The sequence below is a fragment of the Numida meleagris genome, chromosome 8 (genome assembly GCF_002078875.1).
Source record: "Numida meleagris isolate 19003 breed g44 Domestic line chromosome 8, NumMel1.0, whole genome shotgun sequence".
Classification (NCBI taxonomy): Eukaryota; Metazoa; Chordata; class Aves; order Galliformes; family Numididae; genus Numida; species Numida meleagris.
Window position 1 is genome coordinate 1,288,420 of NC_034416.1, and position 15,272 is coordinate 1,303,691.

The following is a 15,272-nucleotide window of genomic DNA, read 5'->3' on the forward strand; positions in this document are numbered from 1 at the left end:
AGCAAGCACCGTGCCTCTCCCTCTGCTCTCCATTGCTGTGCTTCCCATCCTCGACAGGAGGGGCAGGGTGAGTCAGGCCCAGCTCATTGCTGCAGAACGAAGACAGCACAAAGGAAACCAATCTCTGCAGGTGCAAGATGTGGTACCTCGTGGCTGTGTCCAGGGTGAACCTGTCCTAGCTGCTGGGAGGAGGTGGTGCTCCCCCTGCTGCACTGCGGGCTGGGGCCACAGCACCAGCTCCTGGGCGTGGGAGTGCAGCACCTGGGTACAGAGCGGGTGGGAGTGTGCACAGGGACCCACAGAAATGGGGGAGGAGACACGGATGTGTATGGTAAGTATTGCATGGTAATGCATATCCCTCAGATCTATATTCTATATAATACAGCATACAGATATTCTATATACCAACTGTAGTAAAGGATACAGTTATGTTACAGTACTACCTCCATGTAGAATGCTAGATGTTATGCACTGTACATACACTGTGCATACGTATACATTGATAAAAGGAGCCTGTGCGTGAGAGTGAGAGCAAGAAGGTGTGGGAGAGAGTAAAATAAAGCTACATGTGTATGTAAATATCTGTTTAAGTATGGGAAAAAAGTGTCTGTGTGAGAGAATATAATTTAATTTAATGTATCCATATTTTAGGATGCTTCACATATGGCAAAGATTGGGCTTCTGAGAGAGAGGGTGTACGCAGGCATAGAAACAAGTTGGTGTCTGGGAGAGTGCATGGTTGTGTCTGTTATAAATGGCTTTATGCTGTACATTACATGGAGGGCGTGACTGAGTATACAACATTACATGTAGTTATATAAATATGTACATAGAAAGGGGGAGGGAGTCTAAATACATCTGTAAAAATGAGGGGGGGTGAGAGATGCTACACACACAAGCATGCACACACTGTTCCCTGTACATTACAGCACAGGCAGGAGGGCTGGGTACATGCAATGATGTGTTCATATGCACAGTGACCTTCTCAGGGTGGGCATAGGAAAACTGGTTTTGCATTTGCAACCAAAGCATCGTCCCCCCAAGTTTTGCAGCCCAAGTCATGTCAAGGAAAGAGGTGTTAGGCAAGGGAGCACAACCTAAAGCACTTCCTAAGAGACGACATCATTATGAAAACACAACACTTTGTTGTTTCATATATAAGAACAAGTGTAACTAGTTATTTATTACAGCATTCCTGGGATCTTAGTACACAACATGAGCATCTCCCAGTGCATGAAGCCCCACATCAAACACCTGAAGTTGAGGGCAGAACAATGTGTCCCCCCCCCTCAGCCTCACCTGGTTTGCCATGAGGACAGCACTGCTCTCCTCAGTGCACATGTAACACATCATAAGCTCCAGGAAGTGCCAGCTGCTGCACAGCTCTGGAAATACACAGAACAGGAATGGGGGCAGCTGCTCCCTCCTGCCCTTCCTCTTCTTGCCTGTATTTCTATTGTTAAGAGATCACTAGACCAGCCATGTCTACAACTTGTGCAATCTACAACACTTAAATGCATTTTGGGGGGATAAAAAAGTAGCCAAGATACTTCCTTTCTCATCTAGGACTTTATTATTGAATACGAAATTATTTAGCTGTTGTCTTCTATACCACCCCACTGTCTAAAAGTTGTGGGTTTTTGGCACAGAGCAGTACTGGGAGCATCCAGCTCAGCAGGCTGCAGGGACACGGGCTGTTTTCTCCTTGAAATAAGGCAACAGAAGAGAGGTGAGGGCTGGACTCCTGCGTCACAGTCAGCACTGCTGGAAAGTTCAAAAGCCATCAGAGACCAGATGAAAATGTGAATTGCTTTTTAGTTTTTCCACAGGTCGACCATCTCCTCAGCATCCACCCAGCTGCACCCTACCCCAGTACTGACATGCGACCACGCAGTTTACAATGAAAACTTAGGGAAAAAAAAAATCCTTTCAGACTCAATATGAATCACTGAGGAACAGGAGGGGATGGGGCAGTTTCTTCACAAAGTATCATAATCATCATCGTCTTCGTGCTTCCTTTTCAAGGGATTCGAGTCACTCGCTGCGTTCTGTGATGATACCATATTTGTAGTAATAAGAATGTTCTTTGGTCCAATTAATGAAGGATTAATCAGAACATTCTGAACTGTTGGAGTAGTTGGTGTGGCTGTAAAGATAAAAGAAAGAAGTCAGTAACTGAACAGGCTGAAAAATGATTTTCCCACACCGAAGCCCAATTTCCACTCTGAAGCTGCCAGGGCAAGCAAATGGGAGAGAGCAGAACTGAGAGGGAATGGAGAAGGGACAGTAAGGGGGTCAGGGAAAGCTGTGAACTCTGGTTCACATCCCTGTGCTAGAGATGGGAACTAAAAGTAGGAGTTACTGGAATGACTGGAGAGAGGAGAGCTCGTCTTACATAAGGAAACAGAGGAGACTTGTAATACTTCAAACTGGAAGTGAAAAACCTGTCCCACGCTGTTACTGTAAATCAATCAATTTCTATTCTGTTAAAACAAACACCAAGAAGCTGTGCAGAACTGAGAAGCCAGCGCGTGGGCGTTTGCCTTTTACCTGTCTTGACTGCTGCCTGCGACGAGGGGATCTGCACGGTGAACCTCTGCCCCGTCAGCGACACCGGGGTGCCCACTTTTGTTGAAACAGACACTGTTTGTGCTGAAGGTGTTCCTAAATTGAAAACAATTCAGTCAGAACATACAGGAACACAATGACACCGACTCTACAGGAGCTGTGTATACTTACCAAAGGTTGCAACGATCGTTTGAAAACGAACCTTTGGTTATTTTTTCGATGCTGTCAGTTCAGGTGCCAAATGAGAAGTTCATGAGGCACCCAACACTACCAGTGCCTTAAGCACGCTTTAAAAACACTTCTCAAGACTTTTTTTCTTCACAAAATCACCACGGGAAACCCTGGGTGAGCTGCTGCTTACCTAGGGTGGGTGTGCTGGGCCTGCTGCTCACAGCTCCGACGCTCAGGCGAGGGACTGTGATTCTTCCTGCAGAGGACGCGACCTGGAAAGAGAGAACACTCGGTTTAACTCACAGTTCTTCACGTGCAAGTAGAAAGTGGCTGCTCCTACAAGGCCACAGACAGCAACACTTGGTTAGATCACAGTTTGTGATCCAGGACAGAAGCTCTCAGACTGTTTGTGGTGTGAACGCCGTGAGCTGGAGAGCTGGTGGACAACACACAGCACAGAGCTGATCTGCCACCAGCAATGCAGGTCAGCCAAGTTAGCTTCTACAGGGAAAAACAACTACAACAGCAATCAGCAAAGACTGAGGTGCTCCACATCTAGCACCAAACCATATCCCTTGTCAATACCTGGAATCTAACCTTAAGTTCAATGATTACAGTTCTTTAAAATGCAGGAAAATAACATGAGCAGGTGCATTCAATACTATTCAGTGAGCAAAGTGAATCTTCTCCCTCTAAAACAGACAGATACAGATTAAAAACTAAGACATACATAAGTTCAAAACACCTTTTAGTATCTATCCTACCAAACACCTTACCTTCCTTTTGCCTTTTCCAAGCGGATTGATATGACTTGTAAATTTTGCTGTAAGACTAAGAAGACTCATAGATGCTCTCTTTACACTATTTGCATTTGAAGTTAATTAGCAGTAAGCATACCTATAAATCCTTAGAGACAACAGCCACTTAGTTTCAGCGTGCGCAGGTCGGTACTTACAGAATCATATTGTATCAGGGCCTAAGTTGGAAGGGATCCTAAAGATCAGGCTGCCCGGGAACCCCCATGGCCTCGGGCACCTCCAGGGATGGGGCACCCCCAGCTCTGGGCAGCAGTGCAAGGCCTCACCGCCCTCTGGGTGAATGATTTCTCCCTCACATCTGATCTAAATCTCTCCCCTTCTAGTTGAAAGCCATTCCCCCCCTTCTCCTATCACCATCAGGCCGTGTGAAAGTCACTCTCCCTCCTGTTTATCAGCTAACTCCCTTCAGGCACTGGAAGGCCGCAGTGAGGCTTCCCCAGGGCCCTCCCTTCCCCAGGCCGAACACGCCCAGCTCTCAGCGTGTCTCCATAGCAGAGGTGCTGCAGCCATCGCACCCACTGCCCACGTGCAGCACAAACAGCCCAGGCCAGCAGCACTCCCTGCAAACGCATCGTGCCCTCCATGCAACCAGCCCTGCCCAGCCCAGCCCAGCCCCTCACCTTCTTCTGCAGGGACTTCAGGCGGTAGTTGGGCGCTGTCAGGCAGTATCTGTCAGGGGGCAGCCTGGGCCCGGAGTAAGGTTTGATCAGCGGCAGCGGCGTCTGGTTCTTCTGCCTGGCGATGTCCAACAGGAACTGAACGCAGAGCGTTACGCGCCCGCCCGCCCCCGCCGCCCCCGGCTGTGACGGCGGCCGTACTCACATCGCGGGGCGGAGGGGACGTGAAGGACTGATCCGTGCGGCACTGGATCGCCAACCGCACGTCGTCCGCGTCCACGCTGGACTTCTTGGCGTGGCTGGAGTAAATCTTCGCGTCCTCCAGGATAGTGGTCACGTACCCTGGGGAAGAAGAAGCGTGGGCTCAAAGCGGGAACCCACCCCCTCCCCTCCGCACGGCTGGGCCCGGCCGCCCCGCAGCGCCGCCCCGCGCTCACTGTAGGCGAACTCCAGCATCTGGTTGATGACGCGCGGCTCGTACTCCGTGATACCCATGTCCTTCAGGATCTGCGCCATCACCTGCGGGGCGACACGCACCGTCACCTCAGCTCGGCCCGGCTCAGCCCGTTTCGGCCCGGCCCCGCCGTCCCCTTCGGTACCTGCGCGTCTTTGGGAGCGCTCTTGGGAGACGCCATCTTCGCCGGCTCCATCGCTTCCGCCTCCCCGGGGAGGCTACTTCCGGTTTCGTCATCAGGGGGCGGGAGCACCGCTACGGCGGCCGGAAGTGCGGAGGGCGTTGCCATGGAGACGCGGCCTTGTTGTGCGGGGGGGGGCGCGGTGACGGGGGAGGCAGGGTGGCACAGAGCGGGCCGCTGCCTCCCCGCCTCGCAGCAACACGGAGCTTTTGTCCTGCCTTTTTTCTTTTCAAGAGACATCTTAGCGGTGCAGAATCAGTGTTTCTATTATAAATAGATCGGTGGAGAAAAGTGACAGCGGCGGCAGCTCACCCCCTCGGCCCCGTGCGCCACGTCGCGGCGGGAGCGGTTCCTCAGAGCCCGAACGAGGCAAAGCAGCGCCCGCTCCGCACAGAGGCTCCGAGTGAGCCCTGTGCCCGAGCACAGAGACAAACAGCCGCTGTGACCCCCTGCTCCGCGCTGTCATGCGCCACAAAGAGCCAGCCGCAAAGCCTTCCTCTGCTTCTCATCTCCACCGAGAATCTTTCACAGAATAACATTAAGGTTGGAAAAGACCTCCGAGATCACCACGTCCGCCATGCCCACGACACCCAGGAGCAGCAAACACGACCCACACGGAGACGCAGCCACGGCGCTCAGCCCCGTCCTGCCCCCCGCACTGAAACAATCCCCGCCCCGTGGGGCCGCAAGGACGGCAGCACGACGGGTTCCCCACCCCGGCCTTGGGGCCAGGCCGTGGGGAGCAGCCCGCAGCGTGGAGCTTTGTGGAGGGCAGGGGCGGCCCCGCGGGGGCTCGAGGCGCTGCGAGCAGCACGTGCCAGCGCTGGACGCGCAGCTGGATGAGTGCCGCCGCCGAGCGCTTTGGCTGGAAGCGCTGCAGCGCTTTGGTCCAAGTCATTTGACTTTCATGAGTCATAGAATATTACACAAAAACATCCTGCTAGGAGGGAACGGAGGATGAATTCCAGACGCTGACCTTAGACAACAAACAAAACCCACTTTTTCCTCTCGTTTTAGCAAAGAGGAGGAGGGGGACTTTCCCTCCATGAGCAGGACCCAGACCGGGGATTAGGGTGAGACTCGGCCTCCCCAGGCCATCTGCCGACACCAAAGTGCCGAGGCGAGGCACTTTATATGGGTTTACCTCAGAGAACACCCAGAGGCCCTTTTGGATCCAGGGGCTCCCTCCCTCTGCTTGGCCACGGAAGCTTTCTCCCCAGTGCCTGTCCTCCAGCCATGCCATGAATGCCGGTGTTCAGCTCACCGTGAGCACTCCGCGTGCTGCCCAAATAAAAGCAGTCGCTCCTCATCTCTGCCCAGACACTGAAGTTTCTTTCAGAGTTAGAAAACAGGAAATCAGGTCATAGTGTGGCCAGGCTGAGCACTGGCTCCTCCGTCTGCCACTGCTGAACCAATGACATTCATCAGAGGCAACTGTCCCCAGGCTGGGAGCGATCTGCCTGGACACTGTGCAGCCCACGCCCGGCCACGGCTCTGCTGTTTAAATCCTCACCAGCACAGCAAAAAGTGCAGCCTTTGCACACAGACAGCTTGTCTTTTCTTGAGGCACTGGGGTGCCTACATCTTTTGAAAAACACATCCGGTGCTTCAGCCTCTTGGAAATGACAGCAGAAATCCTGCTAACATTAAAACCAAGGTTCTATCAACGTAATGCAGTGACTATGTTCAGCACTGACCTTTCAAGCCCAAACCCCGCACTATTTGGCTCTGCAAAACGCTGGGGTTTGGATAGTCTTTCAGACAGGAAACCTGCAAAGAGTAGAGCTCCAAGAAGGATGGAAGAGGTTGCTTTTGTACCAGGTATCCCGCTCCCTTCATCCAGGGTTAGGGAGGAATTTCCAAGAAGCGTGGCAGGACTCATCCTGCTGCAAGCTGAGCAGTGAGAGCAGCACCTCGGATGCTGAGCTGTGTGCCATTAACCCGCTCCTCCCTGGAGGCTTCACTTGTGTTTTCTCCAGCACTGATCCCATTTCCCTTCGCCTCCCCCACCCTGGTGCTGCCAGCTCACAATCTCTGATCTTTTCTAAAGTGGAAAGTAAATCAGGGCCCAATGTCAGGCTGTCTCATTCTGAAGATTGATGTTCAAATAAAGGCTTCCCCATCCTAACTTAATAGAGTCACTAGAAATTTATCACCCCGTGGCATCTGCAGGGGAAGAGCTCAAGTGGGAAAGGCCCTAAATAAACACAGAATGATGGAATATTGTTTAACCGGTCCAAATGGGCTAATTAATTTTCCACTATCAAAGAACTATTTTATCCTATCTGTGACTGCAGGCACTTTTTGCAGGGTAAGGAGGAAAGCAGAGCAAAGGGTGCGATTTAGTGCAGCACCATTAGCAATGTGCAGGGGAGAAAGGATGAATCACTGTGCAATGGGCACATGGGAGACAGCCACAAAAACTCACACGGCTCTAGATGATGTCCTCAGAAATTGAGCTCACAAATCCAATCGCCCCTTCCCTCCCCTTTTGGGCAGGACATGGCAATGGCCTTCTGGGAAAGTCATTTGCTTACCAAGCCAGGGAGCTGCTGTTCTACCCTCTGGAAGGGTCGAGGTGCAGCTGGTCTTCAACCACCTGCTGCTCAGCACTGGCTCCGGTCCATGCCCCGCCACAACCCCTGAGAAGAGGGACCTGCAAAGGAATGAACTCATCTGCAGGTCAGGACTTACTGGCACAGCACCCTGGAGCAGCAGAGCACAGCTGGCTGCATCACATCATGGAGACCAGAGCCCAGCTTCTGTACCCAGCGCCTCTGCAGCATCTCTCACGGAGTCCTGAAGGCAGAACAAGAGCCACACGTTAAGGAACAAACTGAAGTCCATGCACCCCTCATGGCATGAGGCAAAGTGACATCTAAGCAGTGATTAAAGGGTAAGGGCACGCCTCCTTCTCCCCATGATGGCCCCTCTGGGATGCCTGCCTTCAGCTTTTCTTTTCTGCTTAAATTCAGTTCAGTGATACTGAGCCAATGTTTCTTCAGCTTAAGTTACGTGCTACAGGAGTGACCGCTCCCAAATCAGGGTGAAGCCCGCAACAAACACACAGCCACCCCGCAGTCAAATTTGAATACATTCGTATTATTTATTGGCTGTATTAAATATATTATCTATTTGATAGTTACAATTTAGTAATACAATGCATGGCAGCTTTAACATAGAGATACCTCAAAATTACAATACAAGAAAAAGGAAGATACCTAATACATTAATGCCACTAGGGTATATCGTTCTGGAATGGATAAGAGCTGACGTAGGTCTGCACTGTGGCAGGCTCCCCGGTACACCTGGAAACGTGAGTATTTTGTGGCAATGACACAAGAACTTTCTCTTACTTTTTAAGGAGTCGTCGCTTGTTAGTATTTTACTTCGCAATCCTAATTTACCTTTTAAAATCATCAGAAACAGCATGGCAAATTCGTCTCTACAAACGTCGTTCTAAGAGTTAAAAGAAATAACCCTTTGGCAACAGAGATTTGCTGAAGGCAGTCGTATTTGCTAAAAGTAGACTATAAAGAGGAACAGAGACAGCCTGTAAACTCTTCCACAAACTAAAGACACTAATATCCGTATAAAACTCTTTCCAAAAGCGGAGGGAGAGATTTCTATGATATAATAAATGATTAACTTAAAGTTCTGCTACAAGTAGAACAATACATTCAAACATACATTTTTCCAGGACTTTTAATCAAAATAAATAGAGTACAAAATGAAGAGTACGTTTTGAAAAGATTAATTTCAGATTGCACCATAAATCTACTTTTTAAGAGTATTAAGCGATACTAGGTCATAATTTAGGTTTTCCACATCTGAAATACAACACAATGCCTCAAACGATAACGCAACATCATTCATCAACTGCCATAGGAGAAAGACCCTTAAAGTGATTAATTACTGGCAACCCTTAGCCTGCAGCACTAGCACATCCAGCACTCCACGTACAAGTGCCTTGTTCTGGTGGGCATAGTGTAATAATCGGCCTTTCCATGGCATACTGCCATGCTATTAGGAAGACCCATTCTGAAACGCTTTCTGAACTCGCGAGCTCCAGCCTCCAAACCTCTGGCACACGGAAGCCAGCGGTCAGGCTCATCGGGAGCTGTTTGCAAGCAGAACTAAGGAGAACGGGCAGATGTAGTGCACAGTGTCCACTGAAAATCCCCCCCCACCCCCCCCCCCCCCCAAAACGGGACGCGTTTCGGAGACGCTCACAGCAGGCTGAGCATTCCCATCTAGGAAACAACGGAATGTGAAGCTGCTACCACCGGGATAGCGAGTCGGTTACAACATCGTAGAAACGTGATCTAAAAAGAGTTCTGTCGTGTACAATTTGATCGGTCAGGTTACGTAAGAAGGGCATCCAAAAGCAGGTCGAAGTTTTATTTTTAGGTTAATAATAGTACAAAAAACGTTTGCTCAGTTTGAGCCAAATAGTGTAACATTTATCATAAATGCACTCTTTCTCCTCAAAGACAATACCTGTGCTTTGCTGAAAACACTGCAGAGATTTCATCCGTAGCACAGGAAATTACTTTTCCTCTCAGGCACTGAGAGTGAAATGTGGATTGGGCCGACAGCTGCTCACCACCAGCAGGAAGCATCTCGTTCAGAAACGTACGATGCAAAGGGGCCTTTTCTGCACCGTCACACACGGACACGACGTCCCCCTAACGCTGCGCCCAGCGTCTGGATTCAAACTCTACAAAACGCTGGCACCCCCCCCCTACTTGAACGCTCAAAATGATTATTACTGGATCCAAAGTATTAAAATAACTGCAAAGTAGTAATATCGCTAAGTCAAAGTCAATATTCTGCTTTCCTTCTACAGTATATTAAATGTGGTATGCTCTAGTAATGTTCTGCAATACAGTACTGCTCTAAGCTTAAGCATTTGTGCTGCTGTATGTCACGTAGGCCAAACTGCGATGATACCTGATGAAACGCTGCTGATGGACTAGCACTGCTCTAGCTGTACTTGGAAAGGACTTGTTCTAATCACGCCGTCTCTCTCGGCCTGGCCAAAGGGCCTCGTGTGAACTGGGAGAGAGGAGAGCGTGCACACGCAGCGGTGTGCACGATAAGGCAGTTTGTGCTGTTCTCTTAACAGCTAACCCTGATTACAGAGGACAAAGGATTACCCTTTCTACAAGAAATCTGTGTTCAGTATTTGGAAAGGATCTGCCGACCCAGCCTCGCTGTCAGCCAGCAGCAAGAGCGGAAATGCGCGTGTCCGCACATTACCAGCTAGGATTTTAATTAGAACTAACCATAAATACCCGAAATAGCTTCTGTACAAAAAGCTGAGCGCTGAACAGGTTCTCGTCTACTTGATCACAAAGTACTGAATAACAACAGCAAATAAAATAGCAACCACCGCGAACCCGCAGAGAAGAACGATGGCGATGAAGCGCTCTTCGTGCAGTGTCTTCTTACTGTCTGCCAGCTCCGCGGTCACGGCGGCACACTGCGGCACCAGCTCCTGCTTCTGAGATGAGAACACCGTACTGGGGCTGTAAGGTCCATACAGTTCTTGGGATCCAGCAGCGTCCTGGGACTGACGGCCAGCGCAGACTCTGATCCGATATTCACAGTTTGTCTGCAGGCTCGTGAGACGGAAGGAAGTCTCTGGTCCCTTGTATACCTGGGCAGCACAAGAAGAAAGAGAACCGCTCTAAATAGGATTGGTCTTACAAACTGCCTCTGCAGCCAGCTGCTCTTACAGTACGAGCAAGGCGTCAACACAGATCTGAAATGTTACGATGTTTGCTGAATAGGTTATTTCCACGTAAGTGCTTCTGCTTGAAAGGAAGAGGAGAAGCAGCAGGAATTCGTCTGCTGACGAAAATGACAAGCTGAGGAAAACACACAGCTGTGTAACCTGCGTTAGTCTTGAGAACAGCACCCACTCCAAAAATGCCTGCCCAGCCTTCCCTGCTGGAACGTGCACCTGCAGCGATGCATCCCAATTAAAAGCATAAAACAGGCACGAAACGTTCACCCTACCGCTGCTACTCGGAACACATCTCACGTGAGCTGAGCGAAGGAGGCGGGATCTGCAGTGTGCTTTGGAATAACTTAAGAACTTAAAACGTTATCAGATTCGTAAAACACAAACCGAGAAAAACAAAAAACTCAAGAGGAAGATGTTGGCCATCGTTTTGTGAAATAGAAGGTACCTGATCAAACTCTCTCCCAGCAGCAAGCTGAAGGATGTAAACAATGGAATCTCCTTTCATCGGCTGTAAAGGTTCCCATGTGATTTCAAAAGTGTTTTCTTCCAGCTGATTTGCTTTGGGTGCTAGAATAGAGGCAATTTGTCAGTAGTTTAGAGAAGGGTCTGTACAAGTGCTCTTGCTTCAGTCAGAAGAAGCCAAAATCACCAGTTTCAGTGATTCACATCCATAGTTTTCTTGCTTAAAATAATCTTTTAGTTCGTACATTTCCCATTTTACTGGGAAAAGTCAGTTTTTAACCTCCAGTCTGCCAGATCCATGGCTCACAGGGGTCTCTAATGCAGCACCAGCTCACCTTTAAGAGATGCAGGGGGAGACTTGGTTGTAGTGAAAGCGTAAACGTCAGAAAACTCTCCCTCTCCGGCATCGTTGTACGCCTGGATTTTAAAATAGTACGTCGTGGATTCACTGAGCCGCTGCACCTTGTACGTATGGCAAGGACCACTATAAACAGTGACAAACCTGGGAGGAAAAGCAGAACGTACACAAGTCAGAAGTATTCGGTGGTCGCTAATTTGTACGTGTAACGTTAGCATAAAAATGCTGACAGCGCATTGCGTGTGCCCCAGCATCACACACGTATGCTCTGTGAACACCGGGCAGCTGAGCGCTGCTGTTGTTACAGGTGGTTCCCTACGTGCACCCCTCAGCAGCACGCAGCACCCATGCTGCTTCCAGGCTTCACTGCCATTCCCCAGGCACTCATCAAACCTGGTGGGGCACTGAGCTCCAGCACCCCATGGTAAATACACGGCCAAACTCTGGATTTCAATCAACAGAATGTGTTCATGAGGTAGGTTTGTAATCACAAGTAAAGAACAGCTGTGAGCCCGTATGCAAACTGGACTTCGTTTCAGAATTTTGAAGGAATACAAAAACTGGCAGCACTGCCAGACAGTAATGTATTGTTATCTGAGCAGTAAATAGGATTTACTTCTTACAAGTAAACACAAACACAGCAGCTATTAGCAGCACTTCTATGGTTGAAAGATGGGATGCCAAAAAGCAAACAAAGTGGGAACATTTGGGACACCCAAGCAACTCACTGGTGCAAACAGAAGTGCAAATACGTAAAAGGCCTTAAAAAACTTGACACAAAAAGTTTTAATCCCACAGGAATATCCTTCATGTTCCAATTATCTTACCTGCCAAACCTGTCCTCCATCTGCAAGTTGAACTGTGTAGGGTTGGTAATTAAAGCTCTGCTAGGACCTTCACCCCATTTCAGTTTAAGGCTCTGGTAGCTGAAGACCACACATTCAAGGTGAGGAGGGTCAGGAGGTAGTGGTTTCGTTTTGGCTTTAATGGAATGACTGAAAGGACCAACTCCAAAGCTGTTTATGGCCTGTATTCTCACTCTAGAAATGTGAGAAGAAGAGCAATGTGGTTATCACCGGGCCCTGCCAAATGCTAGGTAATGAGAGAAGAGCTCACATTTGTAAAGAATAGAACTACGAACCACGAAGGAATCCAAATGCAGTTAGAAATTAGCTTTAAAAATAATGTACTTCAAAACAAGTCAAAATAACTGCATTGTTTTCAACACAACGAGACTTCAGCGTTCCTCAGCACTGCTCAGGTTCACTCTGCACCGCGAGCTGCTGGCTGCCACTGCAGGATGAGTTCATCTGTAGGCCAGCCCGCATGCAATGCAAGGGCAGGGGCTCTACCCCTCTGCACACACCCCCCCTTTTGGTGAAGTTCTGATGATACCGTTGCATGCACTGCTTCTGAATAAGCAATTCAGAATTAAAAGAAGCCTAGAGTAAAGCCCTGGTTTTGAGAGCCAACGACAGTCTCACTGCAGCAACCTTAGTTCTTCCTGCTAAACGTCACAGCTGAAAGTCTGAATAGGACAGTTAGATTTGTTCAGAGTTGCAGAGTGAACCAAGCAAACATTCTGTAAGCTGAATGACATCACTATGAAGCTTAAAAGCACTGCCCTCAAAGTTAGCGACTGAAAATCCTACAGATAAGGCTTCAAAAGAAAACTAGCAATGATCACCTGTACAGAGTATCAGGCAGCAGATTCTCAAGAATGTGGCTCGTATTCCTTCCAACAGTCACAAGCTGCTTTTCCCCATATTCTATATTATATCCAGTGATCTCTGCCCCGTGACAACACGGTTCTTCCCATTGAATTGCAAGGCACGTTGATAAAGGAAGAGAGATTTCCATTTGGTCTTCCTCCAGCAGCTGCAGTACTGACACTGCCGCAGGCACTGACGCAGGGGTTGTCACCGCTCCAGTCTCTCCAAACAGCCCAACCCCAGCGATGTTCACAGCCTGGAAGGGACACCACGTGTTGTTTACTGGATCCACACTCTTCTACTCGGTCACATTTACTGTGCTTCCTTATGCACGCCATTACAAGCAACTTGGAAGAGCACGGGAAATTTCCCAAATAAATTGCCAACGTGGCAAAACACCTGGTATTTCTTGCAATACTTGACCTATATCTTATCTTTGGGTACGTGTAGTTGGGAGGGAGGGAAAGCCTTAATAAATGGCAGTACATCATTGCATTCATCCACAACTGAAGTCTTTCTTCCAGCTGTATGTACTTGCTCATAAAGGTTTTTCATACCTGTACGCGACAATAATACGTGGTTGCAGGTGTGAGACCCTTCACTTCATAGCTCTGGCAAGGGCCCGTGTAAATGACATGCATCGATCCTTCCACCTGCCCCCAGTCCAGTCTGTATTCACTGATTTCTGCACCGTTGCACGCAGGACTCTGCAGGTTTCAAGCGACAAATTATGTGTTCATCATACAAGTATGGTCTCTCACCACACCGAGCAAAGACAATGAAACAAGCACTGGGGTCGGAAAGCTGAGTTTGAGGGAACAAGCTTCCTTCTCAGATATGGCACTCTGGCACTTCACTACCACTATACAGCGTACCAGATCTACAAAAATAACACATGCCTCTACACAGAGATGTTTGAAATACGACACCCATGCACTTGTCACTCCTTCCATTGCTGTGCCATGTATGTGTCACCACGATTCTAAGAGCCTCCGAATAATTTATGTCTAACTGAAAATCATTACCACCTACCTCCCAGGACACTACAACACAAGTTGCGTTTTTACAAGTTATCGTGGGTTTGCAGCACTGGTCAGGGGGCCCTGGAGCAGTAGAGATTTCTGCCTTGTCCGAGTGAGGACCAAACTGCAAAAAGAAATACAATTCCATGAATACAGAAACAGAGTCAAGCAAAAAACGGACAAGTGAGCGTTTAAGCTGAAGAAAACAAATTATTTGTAACAATAAGGAAGCAAATAGAAGATTTTTGTGCTCATTTTCAGAGCACCATTTAAAATGCCTTTCAGGCAGTTTACAAACTGGCTCTGTGCCTACAGGGTACCTGCAACCCTCCCGCTACCTCCTGCAGTTGTGTAACTCCTCCTTTCCCCACAGTCAGGGTCTCACTTCTAGAAGCAGCTGGGTAGTGTTTCAGAAAGGCTTTTATGCAACCAACATTTACCCTAACCTTGTTCCAACCTGGCATTGTTTGAACACACCCTCTCTGCACAACGCTGTTCCCACAGCAGCCATCTGTAAAGCCCACAGAACTGTAAAACACAGGGCAATTTCTTGAAGCACCAACATCAAGAGATGATTCGCTGCCAGAAATGTAGGGCTTACATCCTTTTTCCTACACGAGAAATTCTGCTCCTGTCATGAAAACATGACAGAATGCAAGCTAGAAGATATCTTCAGGCTTTGAACTGGAAAGCACCACCAGCATCCTTTGTGCAAAAAGCTGAGCTCGTTAGCAGTGCACTCACCCCGACCCTGTTTGCTGCCCGCAGCCAGAAGCAGTACGTCCTCCCGGGGAGCAGGCTGCCTACAGTGCACTCGGGTGCAGGCCCCTGGTACACCTGCCTGCGCTCCTCCTGCTCAGAGTTTGCCATCTCTACAACATATTCTGTTATGTCAGAACCTCCATCTACAGGCGGCGGGCCTGCAAAATAAAAAGGGATTTTTTTTTTTTCCTATTAATTTCACAAAGCACTTTTTTCTTGTAACTCGTTTCTACTTAGCCCTCTCAAGCTACAGGTCAAGCTAGATGCATGCTTAGAAATCAGGGTGCAGGTGTTCATCGTAGCAGAGCAGAACAACATCAAGCTTTTCTTCCCCCACAGGAACTGGTATATTAGCTTAAGATAGCCTTTATCAGGCTCTTTCATAAACGTCCTTC

At 48.8% G+C, this 15,272-nt stretch overlaps 2 protein-coding genes across 3 annotated transcripts in view; both read right to left on the reverse strand.

Annotated features, from left to right (window-relative positions):
* Positions 1,169-4,916, reverse strand: TAF9B (TATA-box binding protein associated factor 9b). Its single transcript, XM_021405842.1, has 7 exons — positions 4,774-4,916; positions 4,612-4,693; positions 4,380-4,516; positions 4,178-4,312; positions 2,930-3,011; positions 2,551-2,664; positions 1,169-2,146 (listed from the first exon to the last, which is right to left on the reverse strand). Exons 1-7 carry the CDS (start codon positions 4,822-4,824, stop codon positions 1,980-1,982), a joined length of 768 nt encoding a protein of 255 aa, XP_021261517.1. The 5' UTR covers positions 4,825-4,916; the 3' UTR covers positions 1,169-1,979.
* LOC110403060 (fibronectin type-III domain-containing protein 3a-like) overlaps positions 7,891-15,272 on the reverse strand; it is a 38,049-nt gene continuing 30,667 nt past the window's right edge. For both annotated transcript variants that reach the window (XM_021405840.1, XM_021405841.1), the window contains exons 20-27: positions 14,860-15,035; positions 14,126-14,239; positions 13,651-13,800; positions 13,069-13,349; positions 12,209-12,421; positions 11,359-11,525; positions 11,007-11,128; positions 7,891-10,471 (exon numbers count right to left, since the gene is read on the reverse strand). In XM_021405840.1, coding sequence (XP_021261515.1) covers positions 10,154-10,471; positions 11,007-11,128; positions 11,359-11,525; positions 12,209-12,421; positions 13,069-13,349; positions 13,651-13,800; positions 14,126-14,239; positions 14,860-15,035 — 1,541 coding nt within the window. In that variant the 3' untranslated portion in view covers positions 7,891-10,153. The remainder of the gene's footprint in view (positions 10,472-11,006; positions 11,129-11,358; positions 11,526-12,208; positions 12,422-13,068; positions 13,350-13,650; positions 13,801-14,125; positions 14,240-14,859; positions 15,036-15,272) is intronic.